Consider the following 21,263-nt stretch of genomic DNA (forward strand, 5'->3'; position numbering starts at 1 on the left):
GAGCCCTTTGTTGTTCAATATTTATATGACCCCTTTAATCCAGCTAGCCGAGGACCTTTGGTGCAAAAGTAGTAGCTTACGCTGATGATACTCAGCTTTTATTCACCTGGAAAAAGCATGAGACTGCTACCACTCATGTTAGAGCCTGCCTGTCTGCTATGTTCAACTGGTTCACGTCTGCCCAGCTGAAATGTAACGAAGATGAAACAGAGATCCTGTTATTTGAGTATTTTTCTTCGATGTTTTGGCACGACTGCTGGCCTGATGCCCCTCGACCCTCTCCTTCGGGCCTCCCAGTGAAAAAACTTGGGATCTGGTTTGACGAAAAACTCAGTTTTGTTAACCAGATCCGCAAACTGACAGGCACCTGCTTTGGTATCCTGAAGCTTCTTAGAAAATGTTTGCCCCTGCTGCGTCTCTCCCCCAAAGAAACGGTAGTCTGGGCCTTGGTCACCTCCCGTCTCGATTATGCTAATGCATTGTATGTGGGTGTTCCAGGCTACCTTATGGATAAGTTGCAGGTTGTGCAGAATGCCGCTGTGCAGCTTCTGCTGGGCTTACCCAAACACACTAGTGTTAAACAGCATCTGCGCAACTTGCATTGGCTGCCGATAAAAGCTAGGGTCATGTTCAAGGCTCTGGTTACGGCCCATGCAGCGCTCTACGAGTATGGCCCGGCATATTTGAGAAACCGTTTCTCGTTTTATGTCTCTGGAAGACTCTTGCACTCCTAAAACATGTGCCTGGCTTCCATACCCAGAATTCGTCTGAAAAGAAAGGGATGTAGTTCCCTGGCGCCTCTGGCTGTTAAGTCTTGGAACTCTCTTCCCCCGGATCTCCGTAGCCTTCAAAACCCTACTAAGAATGGGAAAAAACTAAAAACGTTCCTACTCAACTAAGCTTGTTTTTTATTTGCCTCTATTTCAGTACTCTGTTTCGGTTCTCTTTGTGCTCGCGCCGGGACACTCTTCTGAGTAGCCGCGCGCATTATAAATCACTGCTAACATAACATAACATAACACTCAGCAAGATGGATAAACTTATTCCTGGATTATTTTCTCACTAAATTAAGATCATTCGTTTGAAGTACCTTTGAGGCTCCAAGTGCTGTGTTCACATTCTTAATTGCTTCTTCAAAGTTCTCTTCATCTTCTGGGACCCCATTTTCATTTTTTAAAATTCCTTTTTGAAACAACAAAGACGCAAAATATTGTGGTTAAAACTGCTGATTCCTGTGTGATTAAAAAATCAAATGCATTTGGTTGCCTACCTTTTCTAATCATCTCCCTGAAAGCTTCTTTTTCCTTATAGTTTTTGGGTATCTGCCCATTATTCTAAATGAAAAATAACAGATATAAAAAGACAACACAACTCGCTATTTTTGTACGCTGGGATATGTAATATAATAAGTGTTAATGTATGCTTCAAATGAATAGGTCTTTCGAAAACAAAGACCATAATTTGAGATTAGTAATTAAAAAAGAGCAGGCTGTGACATAAGGAAAAAAAACATACCACAATTAATTTGTAAGCTTCAAAAACACATACACATTGGACATACCGCAATCCGCCACTTTTCCAGAAACTTTGCTACAATAACGATCCATGGTGTGTGGCTGTGGTCCTGCAAGCAGTTACAATGGAAAGATAATCAGTTATGATTTAGTCACACTTTTCCTTTCCTCCAGTCATATAGATGAAAGAAAGTTACAACCTGGAGCAAACATTAGAAAGCACTACTCAATTTCCTCATGTTCAGCACCACCGATGATGCTACAACTAACCTTTAAAAATCTCATTGAAAGAACAAATTACAACTTTCAGGAATTCTGCCCTGTTTTGCTTCTCCAACTGTGTATGGATTAGTACAGCGCTGACTACAATTATTAAATAAAGTTACCTTAAAACTGACTTTAAATCTACATTCCGAATAAAAGTAAATTTCTTTCATGTGAGCTATGTGAAACATAGGCTACTCAATTTTAACATTTGTAAACTCAAACACAAGCATGTCTTGTAAGCAGGGAAGAGAGTAAATACAAAGCGGACACATGCTACAGTTAAATAATTGTTCCTTCACTTCCATTCCATATAAACAGAGATTACCAAGTGGAGCAATATTTCTTCGAGGAGGTATTCCCGCACAAAAAAACATGTTTCAGGCAAAATAGCTGTGGAGCAAAGGCACACCAAAGTAGGTGATGTTCCAAAAAGTCCACACAGTAATGTCAGTAAATAACCTTCAGCCAGTGATAAAGCTTTTGACATATAGAGTACAGCGTTAATAGGCAAACTTCCATTCACCTCTGAAGAACCGAGCCTTGATTGCTCCATCAAAGAGGCTCAAGGTTGCACAATCTCTTTTTTGCACGGGTTGCACTCAACTTTCAAAAAATACTTTATGGCCAAGTAAAAAAATAAAATTAAAAAAAAGAGTAATTTACAAACTACAATTAGTAGTCGATTGATAACCTTTGATTGCAAATGTTATTGAAGAGAGTGAGAGTACCAACACATCAACTTGTTTTTGCAAGCACCAACCAGGAGCGTATTTGATGGTAAAGAAACGTTTGGCTCAGGTGGCCTCCTGAGATGGATCAGACAACCCTTCAGTTTAGTCACGCTAAAAATGTAGTGCACCTTCCACTTCAGGAAAACTCTGACAAAAATATTGTAAAGATGTTTACCAAAAACAAAATGGGCTGAAAAAGAAACCTCAATCCTTCTCTACGGAAAGGATCTTCCTTTCCTGGTCTCATCTCTGCATTAGCAATTCACAACTTACTTTACTCATTTCTTCCAAACAGCATGCAACACAAATGTCTAACCCCAAAAAGCACAAGAATGGTAACCCAGGTCTGGAATTCCATAAACTGACAACTGGTTTAGTTCAAATAAAGAAATTAAGTTGCCTTAAAATTGACCAAGTTACAGCTAGATATCAGTCTCTCTCCTATTCCCAACCTAAGGGGACCATGCCATAGCTAACAATGCGAGAGTGTTGCAGCCGTGCCTACATGTGTATGTATACATACATGTCAATGCACTCTTCGAATGAGCGAGTAGGTACTGTGCGTTTCTCCCAAGCACCACAGCTATGGATAAATGCATCTGATCACAGTAACTTCTGGATTAAAAAACAAAATATGACTTTCCAGCATGCTTTCCGATTTTATACAGTAGTTCTCAGACCCAGTCAGAATTAATTTTAATAAGATATTCATCTCCCAATCGCTAGATTTTTCCTACACACAGCATCTAGGTCTTGTTTTGAATATTACCTTATACATAGTTCTGTAGCGCACAACTGAGCCAGAAGGGTATCCTGGCACTGAAGCATGAGCTGTATTGGCCGAGCCAGGACTGGGGCTAGGTGAAGAGTTAGATCCTGGAGTTTCTTGTGGAATTCAAGAACTGAGGCGGAGGCTCTGGTGTGTAGGGCAATCCCTTCCAGGATTTAAAACAAGGAATGCAAAAGTGTGACTGCTGTATCTGGTTCTGCATATATAGAGGAGGTGGGTGTTGTAAGTAGGAGTCCGGATGAGCGCAGCCGTAAGAAGGATGCAGGAAGTATGAGCATAATAACACCAAAAATGCCCGATGAGGCAAAGGCAGGCAAAAAAATGTATTACTGATTTGGCACACACAAACTGATTGTCAATAAACAGGAAAGTTTTGCAAATTGCTGCTGAAATGAGATTGAAAATGATATTCTATCATGTATTTGAGCGATTTATTTTGCTTGAAGTTCAAGGATATGTAGAAATAGGTAATCTCCAAGTTCAAGGTGTATTAATTTTACATATATTTAAAAAGCAACAACCCTTTTACTAGAGTTACCATTTTGAATGAGTGCATTTGTTAAAACTCAAGGCAAAAAAAGGACCAAAGTCCCCAATCTTCATTTACACAACAAACTATTGTGTGGACAAACCTTTTCTGCAGCCTCTTTTACAAGCAGTTAAAGAATGACACATTGCAAAAGCACGCGATTACGCATAAGTTCAGAGAATATTCCCGATTTGTCACGTAATTACACACACCTCTAATAAATACATCAAGAGGGCAGTGAAGAGGGGGAAAAAAACAACATACTGTATTTTCAAGTACACTTGTATCACCCACTCACTGCATTAAAGAGCAAAACACTCATTTTGCAAAAATATAAATACTTTGGACATTGAGCTGACTAAATAAACAGGAAAGTGAACTGGTTGAATATGATACAGGGTATTTTAGCAATATAAATGTAGATCACTCCAATGTAATTGAAGAAAATACCAGGGAGCGTATACTTTAGATTTACCTTTCTTTCCATATGATCCAAACTAAAATGTTGCAGGTGGGTATCCAGCTCTGGAAATGGATGGTCCAATCTCAAATCTTCCAGTGCATTATCTGGATGTGATTCTATGACTTTTAAAGAAGACAATCATCATCACTTTGATTATCTATTCGGATTTAACAGCGCAGCTGTAGCTAATTTACAACATTCCGACAACAAAGTACTTACACAAACCACAATGGTTATCATTAAGCTAGTGCACACAACAGAATTCAATAAAGGCACCTCTCTCCAAGCTGACACTAATTATTCAAACATAACATCTCTTTTCGTCCTTCCTTTGCACTTTCGCCAGTGCTATTTATAAAAGTTAATAGTTGTAACATTACAGATCTTAGTAATTATCACATACCTGCAGGGTATTCACTTTATAAAAGACACTAAAACATCTTAAATGGATATTGTTGAATAGTACATTAATATGGACAGCTGGGTTACATCCATTCTAACGAGGCAGTCAATGTTGCACTAAGGTCAAAAGTGTCCCCAAAATAAAAAATGGTTGTAATCAAAGTTCTTCTTCAGTTACTGTTTAACAGTGAAAGCGGCACCCTTTTAGGAAACAAAAAAGTTAACAAGCATTGGCAGAGCCAACAGCTGTCGCCTATAGTTTTGCCTATTGGGATTGTCAATTTTTTTTAGACATGTTGCACAGCAGCGTAATCTGCTGCGCGACATGGCTTAAAGTAAGAAAAGAGAAAACAAAAAAGCATAGTGAAGTGGCCAGGGTTGACCAAGTGAGAGCGATTTTTTTCTCCATTTAAGCCATGTTGCACAGCAGTCCACACTGCTGTTCAACATGGGTAAAAACAGTGCATGGGGAGTGGGGCAAGCAACGACTTGTATGCATCTTTGACCTTGTTCAGTTCATGTCCAGACTGATGAGAGCAGGGGCCCCATCACTGATAATAACCAATAAAATGGTGTTACATTTAATCAGAAAGGCGTTCCTTACCAGTGTGTTCTTTCACTACAATCCTCATGTAGCCAACCAATCCATAGGACCGACAAACTAAAAATGGAATATTGGAACACCAGAGAACTTCGGCTAAACGTATAAGCGTGCTGCAAAAAAACATTTTATGATTAGAACCATCATAAAAAAGGAGAAATTATGTTCTGATGAGAAACCAAGGTGTGAACACCAATACAATGTGACAGGCTGGCAAGACAGACAGGATCTCATTTGTACATTGATAGGTAGGCATAATAAATTAACAGTGCTCTTAATGTCTCCAGGGCATCAAAAGACACGACAAACAAAACTGGATTGACAAACTGATGGACCCCAGGACAGTTATGCCCTTTATGAACTGATGCAGAGATGTTTGAGATACTCCCTAATACCTAGACAGCTTTGTTAGGAGGTAACAGGACCATCAGTACCATGGGTAACGTTTTGCCACTAAGGGCCTAGAAAAATCTTGGTCGTACCAGGAAGAAGCTACAGTCTAAAACATCTGAAATTATAGTTTAATTTTAAATCTTAAGCTAAGCTCAGATTAAATAGGGCAATAAATGAGAACATTATTGTAAACAAATACAGAGGGCAAGGAAAACTCAGGACAGTTAGACACAAAAAGTAGATGGACAACAAAACTGACCACAATAGGCTGTAAAGTAATTGGATTCGAAGTACCAAATGTCAGAGGCCGACATGTAACAGTAAGCTACAGCATTGTTCTCCCAAAATAAGCATAGGTTCCTCTGAAGGCCTGTTACAAATGGTGGTTTCTCAAAAAAGGAGAGCGGACTAAATGATATTAGGAGTACCAGTCCAAATGAACATGGGATACTCAAGATAGTTTTGAGTGTAGCTGAACAACTACAAAACTGCAATTCAAGTTCACTTTAGAAGACCAATGCAACCATAAAATAAATACCATAATAAGGCAACGTATTTTTAAACTACAAGTTTAAGTACCAGCTGAACAAAAGAGCTTGCAGAGTTGTTTCGTTCATGCCACGTTCTTACCTTTCTGGTATTTGAGTTGCAATCACAAGGCTGAATCGAGAGAAGAATGAAGGGCTGTTATCGAGAAGAGTTTCTGCGCTCTAAATAATAAGGGAGGAATATATCACAGGGTTATTTTCTTATCAGCACAGATAGCAAAGCTTTCAGTCATTCTGCATTAAATAACTGGTTCAAGATGGTTACACACAACTAAAGTTGGCTGTAGCAATTTTCACAGGTAGTTTACTGAACAAAGCGTTGTGTGTGTGTCAGATACAAAACTGTGCTATCTTAAAGCATTACCTCTGGGCACCACACAGACATGATTTACACACATTATATAGCAACACCTACATATACTAACCTCTTCCACAAAATGTCCAGAGACATCGTGATTTAACTCTTGCAAAAGTTCCATAACATTCTGTGCTCGATTCTGTTTGAAAGAAAATGCAATTATTTAATAGTAATTTAATTCACTTTATCTGGACATTCTTCAAAGATCCCAAATGTAAACAATTTAAATTCATTATGTTTTACAAGTTTGAAGTAGAATGTCTTTTCTGGCTGAAAGTGTTATATCAGAGACAGAACTGTACTTGCCCACGTTCGCAAAAGCCAGATTCAATAGTTCCCAGTCTTTGAAGCGCACTGCGGGTCTCTGCTACAAGATTTCCTACTCAATCAATTGTGTGTAAATGCTACTATCTCCCAGAGTGACTGGAATCTATGCATTTCCTAAAGGCGTAGCCTCCTGCTACAGATTAATGTTATAACAGGAGACACTGGAATCTATCTTGACAAAATGGATAGGTTGTCCAAACCATCTGAATAACTGCCAGAACAGTAAATTCAATCCTCTCTTTCATACTTGTGCATGAAAAAGGAAACCAGAGAGACAGCACACTAGATATTAGAGAGTACTTACAACTGGATATATTTTTTTTTTCAAAACCATCTTTATTGGCATTTCAAGCATGGATTGCGGAAACATTCACAGTACTCCAAACACTGGAGAGACCGTAAGCAGATTATCGTGAATCACAGTTGCAGCAATCAACATATGTAAGCGGATAAAACCAAATGACGTTAACCTCCCGGATCCCCCCCTCCAACCCCAAAACATCCCTCCACCCGGTTCCCACCCCCACCCCGTTCACGATGGTCACCAGAATCTAACACAACGTAAGCTGTACTAAGATGGCTATGCACTCTCACTCCCGCCCCGGTACTCATGACAATTGTTCTACGTGTGTATCCTGCTGCGATGGCGGCTCCAGCCACAGCCCCCTATACTCTGCCCACCTCTTCCAGATTTTATAATGCTTTCTAGGGCAGCCTCGGGCCTCAAACACGGGGCGTTCCAGTCCCATGTAGTAGTCCATGCCCCGTTTCCAGACCCCAATCGGGGGCGCCCCCGGATCCTTCCAGGCACGGGCCACATCCCGCTTAGCCACTGCAAGGCCCAAGAGTAGGAGATGTCTCTTATAGATGTTGCCACCCACCCGTTCCAGGACATGCAACAGACCCAGCTGCGACGTGCGCGGGAGCTGCCAGCCCAGGACCTCATCCAGGCAGTCCCAGACACGTTTCCAATAGCGGGCTATAGCTCCACACGTCCACACTGTATGTAAAAACGTGCCCATTTCCCTACCACACCGCAGGCAGTCAGGGGAAGCAATCAGTCCAGCCCGCCACAGCCTCTCCCTTGTGTAGTAAGCCCTGTGAAGGTATTTGAATCGGATGAAGCGCAGCCGCACAGCAACAGCAGCCTTTCTCAGGGCCGAAAGAGCCTCCCTCCACCCTTCCTCATCTATCTCCCCCACATCTCTCTCCCATTTGGACCGCAGACCCTCCAAGGAGGACGCACAGTGTGTAACTAGGGATTGGTATATGCATGAGATCTTCTTCTCAGTCAGTTCACCCATGAACAGTTTAGCCTCAATGGGACTGAACTCCGGTAGCGAGTCCAACCCCTCTAATGCAGGGGAAATAGCATGGCGAAACTGCAGGTATTTGAAGAACTGGGTGTTCGGCATTTCAAACTCTTCCCTCAACTCCTGAAAGGACTTAAGGGCCGTGCCCCTCATAACGTGTCCCAACGCCGAGATTCCTATCGAGTCCCAACCCCGAAAGCCCCTCAGGGTTGACAAGGCCGGCAGGCGGCCATTCTGCCACAGCGGGGTCTCCCCAGTCAGCCTATTCCACCACCCCATACGATGAAGTGCCCTACGCCAGATCTGAAAGACAGTTTGCGTGACCACCGGGAGCCTCCTCCGTTTCCCAGCTGAGTAGAGAAGTGTGTGCAGGGTGTCGGGTTCCATTAAGTACCGCTCCAGGGCATACGCTGGGTCACTCCGGTCCCCATACCACCATTCATTAAGTATCAATAGATGGGACGCTTGGTAGTAGGAGAGGATGTCCGAAGAAGCCAGACCACCGCAGTATGTAGACAGGAAGCAAGTGCGAAGGGCCACGCGCACAGCCCCCCCAGCCCACAGGAATCGGCCCAGTGCCGAGTTAACTTGGCGAAACCATTGCGGCGAGATAGGGTACGGGTGGTTCTGCAGTTGGTAAAGCAGGCGCGGGAGGGCGACCATCTTAAAGATGGCCGAACGGCCGTAAAGATTCAAGGGCATTCGGGACCACGTCTTCATGTCCGATCGGACTCTGTCCCAAACCGGAACAACATTACGCTCCCACGAGACCCCAGGGATGTCAGTCAGGAACACCCCTAGGTACTTAAGGCCTCCTGTCGCTATTTGTAGAGCCGACGCCCAGGCACCTGGAACTGCCCCACTGCCCAGGGTCCACAAAACTGACTTCCTCACATTGAGATGCAGCCCTGACACCTCACCAAACACCCTCATAATCTCAAGTATTCTGGGACCCGATCTGTCGAGCTCTGTAATGAAAAACAATACGTCGTCCGCGTACAGCGCGATGCGGTCCGACGGCCCAGCTTCCCACTCAAACCCCTTCATCTGTGCATCAATGCGCACCCAAGCCGCGAGGGGTTCCATTGCGAGGGCAAATAGGTAGGGCGAGAGTGGGCAACCTTGTCGGGTGCCCCGCCCGATGGGAAAGGCGTAGGAAGTCGCACCCGCCACCCGCACGGACGCCGTTAGGTCAGTGAAGAGCAGGCGTATATACGAGAGGAAGTGAGGGCCAAGATTCAGGTGCGGTAGAAGTGCCTGTAGATACGTCCAGCTCAGCGAATCGAATGCCCTGTCTATGTCAGCCAGTAGGAGCGCCGCCTGGGTGCCAGTAGCCTTCATCATTTCCAGAGCCACTTGAGCCCGCCTGATGTTGTGCCTAGTGGCCCTGTGGGGCATGAAACCCGCCTGGTCCGGATGGACCAAAGTGGCAATGAGAGGCAGGAGACGATTGGCCAGCGCCTTCGCCAGGATCTTCGCCTCTACATTCAGAAGAGAAATAGGGCGGTATGACTCGTGTTTATCCGGCGGTCTCCCCGGCTTGCAGAACACCACTATCTCGGCATGTCTCCAATCTGATGGTAGCCGGCCCAGCTCCCTTGCAGCATCCAACGCCTTCTTGAAATGGGGCCCCAACTGAAGGTGGTATTTCCGAAGGAACTCGCACGGGAAGCCGTTCGGCCCAGGGGCCTTCCCGGCATTCAGCTCGCCCAGCGCCTTACCCAGTTCCTCCGAGGACAGAGGGAGCTCTAGATCCTCACGCTCCTCGTCGGAGATCCCCCGCGGCGGGAGATCCGCCAGGAATTTGTCTACATCCGCCGCCAAAAGGGAGTCTCTGGGGGCGTATTGCGCCTCATAGTACTGCGCAAAGCTGGCAGCCATGAGCCCAGGTTCTGTGATAGGGGTCCCGGCCTCATCCATCAACGCCGGAAATGTCTGAGCCTGGAACGCGCCCTGGCACAGCCTGTACAGCATAGAGCTGGATTTATCCCCCCACTGGTAGATTCTACTCTGCGTAGCCAGCCAGATATGGCGTGATTCCTCAAGCAATAGAGAAGCAGCATCTTTCTGCGCCTGTAGGAGCCGCCGCGCATCCTCCTCCGCCCCCGTCTCCGTAGACCGCGCTTCCAGGGTACGGACGCGATCCTCCGCCTTCTCCAGGTCCTCCTTCCGAGTCCTACGGGCCCTCGCACACCAGGCTATGTCGACACCCCTCAGCGTTGGCTTCATGGCCTCCCAGAGGGTCACCGCATCCGAGCCCCGTCCCACATTCTCTTCCCAGTAGTGAGCTATGGCTTCACGCATATGGGACTGGTAATCATCTCGTTGCAGATGCCAGGTAGAGAGGCGCCACCGAAACGGCTGTCGCCGCCTGTCAAGGAGAATATCGATCGTGACGGGGGAATGATCTGAGAGCCCCCTGGGCAGAATAGCGGTCGAGGCCACCCTTCCGATCACGGCGCGCGGGACAAACAGATAGTCCAGCCTCGAGAAGGAGCGATGGACCGCCGAAAAGTAAGTGAATTCCCTGCTGTGTGGGTGTTGGCAGCGCCATGCATCCATCCATCCCATACCTTCGACCATATCTCTCAGCTTCGTGGGGGCAGCTACCAGTTGTTCGCCAGCAGGCCTAAAGCGATCCGCGGACCCATCCATCACGTCATTCCAATCACCACCTATCACAGACAGGACATCCGGCACCTCGGCCCAGATCGCAAACAGCTTCTCCACTAGAGACCATTGCAAGGGGGGGGGAGCATACACACTACCAAACACCACTTGTTCCTCACCTATCATCCCTTTGATGAAGACATATCTACCCTGGGCATCTATCCACTGCGAGGAATGGGTATACGAGACCCTCTGGTGGACCAAGACCGCCACCCCCCGGGACCCTCTGGCAAAACCTGCATGGTAGACCTGGTGATACCCATAGCGTTGTAAACTCAAGGTCTTCGTACCCAGGAGATGCGTTTCCTGCAACAGGAGGACGTCAGCCTTTTCCCTCTTCCCCTGTCGCAACACAGCCCCTCGTTTGATTTTATCGAGCATGCCCCTCACGTTCCAACTCACTATTTTCAAGGTAGCTCTGGGGGGTTCCAATGCAGGACTCCTAACCGCCATTAATAGCAAATGGGCGCAGCCGCCCGGGTGTAGGAGAGCGCAGTCGCACATATGACATAAGGCTTATCTGGCGAACCATCGTGCGTGAACATGTTACCCCTGTGGACCCAAACATCCCGTAACCCCCCTCCCCCAAACCCCAGACCCAACCCCTACCCAACTCCCAACAGACCAACCTCCCCCCTCCCCTATACCTCAACAACATTGAAGTACCTGTCGCGGTGCAGGGGCGCCCTAACCCCCAACGGGAGGTCAGCGGCCACCCACTCCAATGGATCCCCAAGAACCTCTCCCCCAACGGTCCCAACTACCCACCCAGCTTACAGACTCCCCCCCTAGTGTCTCCCACTGAAGTAGGAGGCAAGCCCCTATAGAAGAGCTATCTGAACCCCCCCGTCCCCCACACCATCCCAAGACTGATAAAGTATAGCAAGCAGCAAACACACAGCTCAGCAGCAAGCCGCAGTCCCAAGAGATTGAGGAAAACCTTCTCCCAGCGGGAGCCTGGAATCAGCACCAACAAGTTCAGTCCCCTGATGTACCACCATCCTGGCTGGGGTGGTCAGAGTCTGCGGGTGCTCCATCTCGCTTTCGGCTACGTGAATGGGAGCGTTTTCGTGACCTTGACCGTCTGTTCCTTCTGCTCTTGGCGACTGAATCTTCCCGCTCCGGCGACGGGTCCCTCGAATGGCCCGGGTTCAGACCCGGCTGAGCATGCGGCCGGACCCTGACTGTCTCATCAGTTCACTTAAAGACGTCCTCCGGAGTGTCAAAGAAATGGGTACGCGATTGGTATATGACCCGCAGGCGGGCCGGATAGAGGAGCGAGTACTGGATCTTCAGACCCCTCAGCTTTGCCTTGGCTGCGATGAACGAGTGGCGCTGTTGCTGCACGATCCTGGTATAGTCCGGGAAAATCATTATTTTCTGATTTTCAAAAAGAAGAGAGTCCTTGGTCCTCGCCTCCCGAAGGATAGTGTCCCTGTCGTGGAAATTTAGAATCCGTGCAATCACCGGCCTGGGCCGCTCCCCTGCCGGCGGTTTCTGTGTCAGGGCCCTATGCGCGCGTTCGATCACGAAGCATCGTGACAGCACTTCGGAGGGAAGTCAGGACTCTAACCATTGGGACAAGAACAGTTCCATGTTACCCTTCTCGCAACCTTCCGGAAATCCCACGAAGCGTAGGTTGTTTCTGCGCGCCCGCCCTTCCGCATCTTCCACGCGGAGCGCAAGGCCTCTCTGAACATTTTCCATCGCCGCCATTTTCCGTTTCAGGGTCCCGACGTCGTCCTCCACCACCGATATCCTGGACTCGGCCTCGGTAATGCGCACCACAGCGTTCCGCAGGTCCTGACGCAGAAGGGTCACATCCGCGCCAACCGCCCCAATCTTGGCGTCCAGCATATCCCTGGACCGGGTAATCGCCGCCATCAGCGCTGCGTTGTCAGGGCCCGGCCCACTTCCTCCACCCGAGGCACCCGTCGCACCACCGGCCCCTGTGAACTTATCCAGGGTTCCTTGCTTAGCCGACCCGCTGCCACCTCCGCCTCTCGTCATGTCCACAGCCCCTTGGGTCCAACCAAAGTCTGAACAGCTGTTGCGGGACTCGGAGCCCACCCCCGCGCTCCCGAATGGAGGCAAGGGCACCCCACAGGAGAATCGCTGGGCACACAAGTCTTCGAACGCCGTCTGCTGCCAGGGGGGCCGGGCACCCCAAGGCGGTCCTCGGGTTTATGGTGCGCCACCGCTTTCCAGCCTGATCTAGGCTTCGCTCCGCTGTGCCCCACCTCCTCTCCAGCCACAAGTAGGGGGGTTCCCGCAGGGCCACTCCGGGCCACGAGGCAAGTCTCCACCAGTGTCTAGTTGGGGAGCCCCCTGTTCTGCAGGCTAATGGTCTCGGGCACTCACCAGTGTCTTCTGTGCCAGCCGCCGGTGCACCCCCTCTCCAGCATGAATCACCAACTCAGTGGACTTCTCGCCGGGCGCCACCACCGGGCCCACTCAGGATCGAGGTAAGGGGAGCACGTCAAGCCCCAGGGCACCGTTTCCTCAGCTGCACCAGCCGGCTCCTCCGCCTCCGCACTGCATCTGAGGGTGCAGCAGGGATCTCGAAAATTGAGGACCCGGCTTCTCGGCCCCGATGTAGGCCGCGACGCCCTCAAGCCGTCTCCGTGGGCCGGGACAATGCACCCACCACCACCGGTGTGTCCGCCAGGCTGCACCCTGTTCCGCCTGAAAGGGGGGGCCCGCCAGCCCCGGAGAAGTGGAGACCCAGTTAGCCGGTGCGGAGACCCTCCGGCCGGGAGGCGCCAAAATCCAGGTCCCGGCTCACCCTCGGGGACCAGGCCGCGAGCCGCTGCTGCTGCGATCGGCACTGCGCAAGGTCCGAGAGCACCGCAAAGTGCACCGGACAACACCTCCTGCCCTCCGCTACGTTTGCTGTTGGTGTGGGCGACGGGGCAACTCCAGAAGCCGGGATAAGTCGTCGGATAACGGTCGGGCCGGTGGGAGCTCTAACAAGCTGCGTCCACCATTGTCGCCCGCGTAGCCATGCCCCACAACTGGATATTTTAAGTTTCCTTGAACCATAATATACAAGGAAAAAGTAAAACTACTGGAAAATCTGTGGAAACGCAAAGTACAGCTGATGAAGTAAAGGCCTTACTGCTGGAACATGGCACTAAAGTCCACAAGCTGGCAGAGAACAAAGCTTACCACATAAGTGGAGATTTAAAATAAAAATAAAAAACATAAAAGGACAAAGTCTGTCAGTTGCCCTTTCATTAAGAGCTCACCTGCTAAGCAGTGGAGAAATGGGGAAAACAGAATTACAACAGCAAGTGGTGAGCTGCGGACAGAGCAAGTAGCTGCGTGATCTAGCGGAAGAATTCTTTATTGATGGGAAATGTCAGATCAGTCCACTAACATTTCCCTTTCTCTCCAATGAATAACAAGCATTTACAATGCAATGGTTTTGCCTTTGTTAAAGTTAGAGCTATTGGCATTGCTCTTGACATTATTTTTATTTATGTGTTTTTTTTAAAACATAAATAAATGGCATTGTCATTTACAATGCCAATAGCTTAATCGCTCGCAAATGCATGACCTCTTGCATTTTACACCCACACAGAGCCACACACGCAAAGCCACCCACACACACATAGAGTCACCCACACAATCTGCACTCTGAATCTGCACTCTGCACTCTGAAATCTGCACTCTCAATCTGCACTCTCAATCTGCACTCTCAATCTGCACTCTCAATCTGCACTCTCAATCTGCACTCTCAATCTGCACTCTCAATCTGCACTCTCAATCTGCACTCTCAATCTGCACTCTCAATCTGCACTCTCAATCTGCACTCTCAATCTGCACTCTCAATCTGCACTCTCAATCTGCACTCTGCACTCTCAATCTGCACTCTGCACTCTCAATCTGCACTCTGCACTCTCAATCTGCACTCTGCACTCTCAATCTGCACTCTGCACTCTCAATCTGCACTCTGCACTCTCAATCTGCACTCTCTGCACTCTCAATCTGCACTCTCTGCACTCTCAATCTGCACTCTCAATCTGCACTCTGAATCTGCACTCTGCACTCTCAATCTGCACTCTGAATCTGCACTCTGAATCCGTGCGCTATACAAGTCACCATAGCATAGCATAGCATAGCATAGCATAGCATGGCTTCCACTCGCCTCCCTTGATTTAAAGATGCGTACGAGTGCCTGTAGTCTGGGTACCACTTGCGCAACGCCCCATGCTCAGTGAAGGTCACCGTGTGCGGATGTCAAACGTCTGCCATTCAGGTTCAGAGAGGCAGATATTTTCCCGCAGACGTGCTTGCGCTCAGGAAAGGGAGTATATATGTGTGGCACCGACAGTAACCTGGAAGTGAGGGCAGATGAAACCCCCATCCCCGCCGCTCTTCCAGGGGCTCCCAGAGGAGGTGCAGGCTGCGTGATTAATAATATTTTAGCGTGGCTGTCCTCTCGGGTTGGGTTTTTTGACGCACAAGCTGTTAAATCACTCTGGAGGTGGAAGGCCCTGACATGTCTCCGGTTACGAAAACAAGCCCCGAAAATGAATGAAATTATTTCTGTGCGAGGGAAGAGCTTACGCACTGTCCACAGAGGTCACACCGCAGAATTGGGTGGGAATTAAGCGTCCCCAGATGTGCCTCGTGCTCCTCTTCGTGCCGGAGTTCAGCATAGCTGGAATATTTGGTGTCTTCTGCTGCAGCAACAGCTCTGAAGAGCCAGCAACAATTTGCAGTCTGCCCTGGCTGGATGGACTGGCCCCTGGGATAGGGTGGGGACCACATTAAGGTTGACGGGCAGTCATAGGAAGTGACTGTAAGAACCTACTAAATCCATGTTTTAGGGAACTGTGTTTTTCCATCCAGAATACATCTTCGAGCTCCCCATGATTTTATAAAAATCCATGTGATTACATGTGATAGCCTGACGGGGTGTCTGAAATCTATACTGTGGAATTAAACACACCATTACGCAGCTTGTAAACTGTGCCAACACGTCGCCAGTGGTTCATTCTAAATCAGATTCGAGGCCAGCTTTAAAGTGTTGAATGTGCGGTAATACGCAGGTGGAATCCTGCTTTCCTGTACTGAACCCCAGCTGTGGAGTAAATAAACACCCACTCTTAATTTCTGCTTTATTCTATGTGGGAGACTATAATCACCTTATAAAGGCTTGCACAATATTTTCAGCAGGCGTGAGATGACATAATAAGAAGGTAATGTAGCAGAGTTGCTCCGTTTGCCAAAGAGATCGGTGCTGTTGTGTTTACACATACTGTGGCAGGGTTTGTAAAGATACCTACTTCAGCACTGACTGTGCAGAGTTTCTTAACATTTCCCTGCACAGAGCGGTGTTTGTAAAGTTCTCTCCTCTGCAGCCTAATGCAGTGTCTGCAAGTTGTCTGTGCAGCACTGAAAGTGCGGCGTTTGTAAAAGGAACCCCGAACACTGCTGTGTTTGTGAAGTAGTTTGCGCAGCCCTGCACAGTGCAGTGACACCCTGCGGCGGTCCCCTCCGGCACCTGTGTACAGCGCACTGTTTGTAAAGACACCCACGGAGCCCCGTAGACGTGAGTGGAAAGTTCCTTCCACAGCCCTGCTCGCGGCAGTGTTTGCAGTGCACCCATGCCAACCCGCACGTGGCAGCAAGCACTTCAAGTTATACATGGCATTTCCTGGTCGGCAGGGGCGCTGCCTCTGCCCCCAGAGCTGGCACCATTGGCTGGAGACAACTCTGCACACACGGAGTTTGCAACACTCGGATAGATACAGGAGAGGATGGGGTCCTACGTAACCCCAAGACACGGGAAGGGTGGGTTGGGGCAGGAACAGTGTTCATAGAATAAAAAGGTGACATATCCAGCAGTGAGGCGTGAGATCCTCGTGTGTGGGGCGCTATGCGGGGGGGGGGGGGGGGGCTCAACTCCGCGCTTTTGTTATCCTGACTGTTGTTTTCCTTGGCGCACTTTCCCCTGGAAAACATCCAGCATACCTTATCCACGAGTCCCTGCTGAGGAAACACCCTACCCGACCGACAAGTCTTCCTTTAACTCTGGATATTTGTATTTTTAGGTATCAAAACCTAGCCTCGCCAGGAGCCAACGTTCACTAACCTTTCCCTGTCACTTCCTCTTAAATAGCGGATATATTTCCCAGACAAAAAAAGTGTTTAACAGTCCCACGAGCTTCCAAGGCGATTAGCGTGCATTAAACGTGGCGCTCCAGCCGGAAGAAAGGAATGTTATCAAAATATTTCTCTTTTTGAGACGAAGGTGTACTTGCATATAATCTTCTAAAGGCAGGGGTTTGCAGGAGGGCAGTAAAACAATTCCTTGACAGAACGAATATTTCTAGAATTATTGAGAGAGGCATTAATATGTGTATCCGGACACCAAAGGTGTATATGAAACTGTATTTGTGTTCCACAAAAATAGATATATCTATAGGGGTGGGGCTCTGAAATATGGACGTGTCGAGTTCAGAAATGTGTACTTCCTTGAAATGTAAATTTATATATAATATTCCATTTCTGTCAGTGAAACTGAAAAAATACATCGTCGATTTTTCCCAATAATTAATAACATCGATGCGTGCCTCTGTTTGAACGTGCTCTCTACCGACGGGGAAATAAAAGGCGTGCACCTTTTATTCATCTCTCCCTTCGATTGTGTGCCGTGGGCTCCCCGTGGGTGCTGCAGGTGGTGGCAAGGTTTGTGTCCCTAGGAAACACACGGATTTAGGAGTCTTATCTGTCAAACGGGCCATGTTATATATACAAATTAAAACGTCATGGATTTGTTGGAATTCATTGGAAACAAACGGTCACTGTTTTATGGTTGGTGCCCTTTTGAGACGCACGGTTTTTGAACAAAATTCTGTCAGATGTGTATGCATTATTTTCATTAATTATCAACATCTGACGTGTGTTTGAACAGATTTTATTACTTTGAAGTTTACCACATGCGGTCGTTTTCGGTGTGGCCTGTTTTGGCATGTGTGGAATGTTCGTGTGAATTTAAGGTACTGCTCCTCTCAATAAATGTGCTCGGGCCATGTTATATATACAAATTAAAACGTCATGGATTTGTTGGAATTCATTGGAAACGAACGGTCACTGTTTTATGGTTGGTGCCCTTTTGAGACGCACGGTTTTTTAACAAAATTCTGTCAGATGTGTATGCATTATTTTCATTAATTATCAACATCTGACGTGTGTTTGAACAGATTTTATTACTTTGAAGTTTACCACATGCGGTCGTTTTCGGTGTGGCCTGTTTTGGCATGTGTGGAATGTTCGTGTGAATTTAAGGTACTGCTCCTCTCAATAAATGTGCTGTATTGTTTTAAACAGAAATGGAACATTTTTGCCGTATCCTCACACGTAGTAATAACAGGCTACAAAGAGCGCGACATTTCTCACACGTCGGCAAGCCCGTGGCTGTTGTAATCATGCAAGGTGGGCTTTGGAACCGGGTTGTAGTCTCGGCGTCGGCTCGCCACCCTGTTATTCTGGGCAAATCTCTTTAACTCCCCCTACCCAAAAACAAACGGCAAACTGATTGCGTCCTTGTGTAATTTAACCGGTGCTCCTCCAAAGATTTCTAATGTTTTTGAGGCGAGTTCATGCTATATAAAACTGCCAGAAAAAAACACTGGTTGCTTTCTGCGTTTTCAACTCCTCTAAGTCGATTTTGCTCCCGGGAGCAGACTGAGCTGGCCACCAAACGGCACTTTTCGAACAAGATTTTCAGGGCCGTCGGAGCTCGGAAACACGAGAGGGACGGGGGGAGGGGGGCGGGAGAGGACACGGACGGCGGGAGACACCGGAGCAGGAAGGCGGGTGCCGGCAATGCCGGACCAGATTCGGGGGCGTTCCTGGCTTTCGGCTGACGTCGCGTGACGTCGGCAAAAGCCAAAGAATCTCGGGAACGCCCCCGAATCTGGTCCGGCATTGACGGACAGGCCCCTCGTCCAATGGCTAGGCTCCATTTATGGAGCCAGCCAATGAATGACGAGGGCCGACCCAAAGCCACACTACAGTTCTCATCAGGATTTCGCCTGCGCGAAAAAGATGCGCAGAGCGCATCTTTTCGCCAGGCAAAACCTAACAAGCATTTACAATGCAATGGTTTCGCCTTTTGAAAAGTTAGAGCTATTGGCTTTGTAAATGACAAAATTTGTATTTATGTGTTGGTTTTGAAAACAGATAACTAAATGGCATTGTCATTTACAATGCCAATAGTTTAATCTCTGGCAAATGCCACTCATCAAGCTGAGACACTCAGCTGCAGTCACAACTGTGGTTTGGAAAAGACACGGACACGCTGGAAGTAAATATAGTGTTACTGGAAATCACAGCACGCATTAGTCAATTTCCTGGAAGAACCTCGATTCTACCAGCAGGGTAAACCAGCCAAACCCCTAAAAATAAGGAGAGGAGTAGACCAAAAGCACAGGAAGTAGAGCTGCGAAGCCGAGACACGAACCGGCAACCCCAGCCACAGGAACGAGTACACTAGCCACTAGGCTATCTTCCAGCTCACTCACACGCATGCATAGTGCACAGAAGTATGCAGGAAAAAAGGGGAAACCAATACCCGCAAAGTGGGAAAAATAACCCCAGGACAGGAGAAAGGCGTACACAGACTCATGGCCGGAACCTGAGTCCGAAACCCCCAAAAGGAGAGTACGTGGAATCCGACGCACAGCAATGGGACACCAGTGCCCAGCTTAGAGAAAATGTCATATGTAACAAAACAAACGGGAAGCATTCATCAGAAACAAGAGCCCCTTTCAACAGCACTCGCCCACTCCCCTGACAAAAGTAAACCAGACACGCAGCTGGAAACTAAGCGGAGCGCAGGCGTAAGTGCAAGCTCCAACCAACTGGAAACACCGGAGGCTACAAGCATGAAGGAGATAGACAAGAACCCCACACAGCCCACAAGCCGCACGCCGACAGCCAGAGGCATGGGAAAATATGCGGCAACCCTTGGGACCGAGACCGTCTGAGGCAACGGCCACAGAGAAACCGGGCCAGCAAGGTAAGCCCCCCCCCTTCGGTGGGCAAAAGCGGCCCACACATGACAAGCGCAGGCAGCCACTGGAGCCCTCACAAATACGAGGCACAATGCCCACAACCTCCCGCAGTGGGTGCAACGTAGCACTGAGGTACAGCAGCCGTCGCAACGCCAGCACCGGGCCGAGAGGGTGGACTGGAGCGGAATGCAAGAAACCCCATGACAAAGCCTGTAGCCCTCCCGGGGGCCGAAGGGACCCCGACAGAGAATGTATCCACAGTGCGGTCCAATACCCGAGAGGTGGGGAGGGACTCCCAGGGCTATGTGGAGCAGTGAGGCAGCCGAGCCGAACCACAGAGCCCGCTAAAGCAGGGCAACGGCCCCCAATGTCTAAACCGATGAATGAGACATACATGTTTTAAGCCTCTGCTCTGTGTTGAAGCACTTGTAAGGAAACTGTAAGGGAGGCGTTGTATTGCATTCTGTCTGGTCAAATGCCCATCTTCCAATTCACCTCAAAGGAAATTTGAGAAAACTCCCGGATATTTTCTCCAGGGGTCCCTGAATTGACACTCTTCAGAGATGGCCTGTCCGCGTCGGTCGAATTGTATTCGTATTTGCAAGGTCTGTGGAAACATTTCGGAGAAGCACAATGAAGCCAGCAGGTGGCAGACGTTGCTACGTTTTCCCCTGTTCAAACGTGGACACCGAGAACAACAGTACCATCCGTACAGATCTGTCTGGAGATGATACTTAGATAAATATTTATTACTTTATCACACTTGTAGCGTAGCAATCTATCTACGTATATTGTTACCCATGTTGCGGTCTTTATGCGAAGCCGGAGCAACGTGGTTTTTAAAATCAAGGCCCCGTGTTGTTGCGTGCCAAGAGAGGAACCCTTGCCAGAAAGTTACAGCCCGCTGTTATGAAAAACAAATAACCACAAATAAGGGGGAAAGCATAAATTGACAATAAAACATGCTGCAGAATTTATTAAACAATACAATATCTCTGTTGTGGTTTACCTGTGATACAGAATGTCTCGGGCGTCGGGACTGTAATACTTCGTAACTAGAGCACGGTCCCGGCGGGTGCAGGGTATCAGCTATCTAAAAATGGGATAGCAGTATTCAGGAACTGCTTATCGGGGCATTGTATTAAAGGCTACCAAAATTATGTGTGGTTGTGTTTCTTCATAGTTCTTACCTACGTTTAAAAGAATGGTGGCACGCTGCAATATGAGAGTGAATCGTCTATGGAACCACGTGGCTTCACAACCAAGTGGGATTTAGACGGGTTCAGATTACCGGCTATCTAGGATTAAAAATAGCCGACCTTAAGATA

The 21,263-nt window shown here is 48.0% G+C and overlaps 1 protein-coding gene across 1 annotated transcript in view; it reads right to left on the bottom strand.

Annotated features, from left to right (window-relative positions):
• Window positions 1-21,263, bottom strand: part of NAE1 (NEDD8 activating enzyme E1 subunit 1) — a 152,077-nt gene that overhangs the window by 111,751 nt on the left and 19,063 nt on the right. The window contains exons 5-11 of the mRNA XM_078668391.1: window positions 6,664-6,735; window positions 6,321-6,400; window positions 5,301-5,410; window positions 4,307-4,416; window positions 1,562-1,624; window positions 1,271-1,334; window positions 1,091-1,182 (exon numbers count right to left, since the gene is read on the bottom strand). Coding sequence (XP_078524517.1) covers window positions 1,091-1,182; window positions 1,271-1,334; window positions 1,562-1,624; window positions 4,307-4,416; window positions 5,301-5,410; window positions 6,321-6,400; window positions 6,664-6,735 — 591 coding nt within the window. The remainder of the gene's footprint in view (window positions 1-1,090; window positions 1,183-1,270; window positions 1,335-1,561; window positions 1,625-4,306; window positions 4,417-5,300; window positions 5,411-6,320; window positions 6,401-6,663; window positions 6,736-21,263) is intronic.

Source organism: Lissotriton helveticus, chromosome 12, assembly GCF_964261635.1.
Source record: "Lissotriton helveticus chromosome 12, aLisHel1.1, whole genome shotgun sequence".
Taxonomy (NCBI): domain Eukaryota; kingdom Metazoa; phylum Chordata; class Amphibia; order Caudata; family Salamandridae; genus Lissotriton; species Lissotriton helveticus.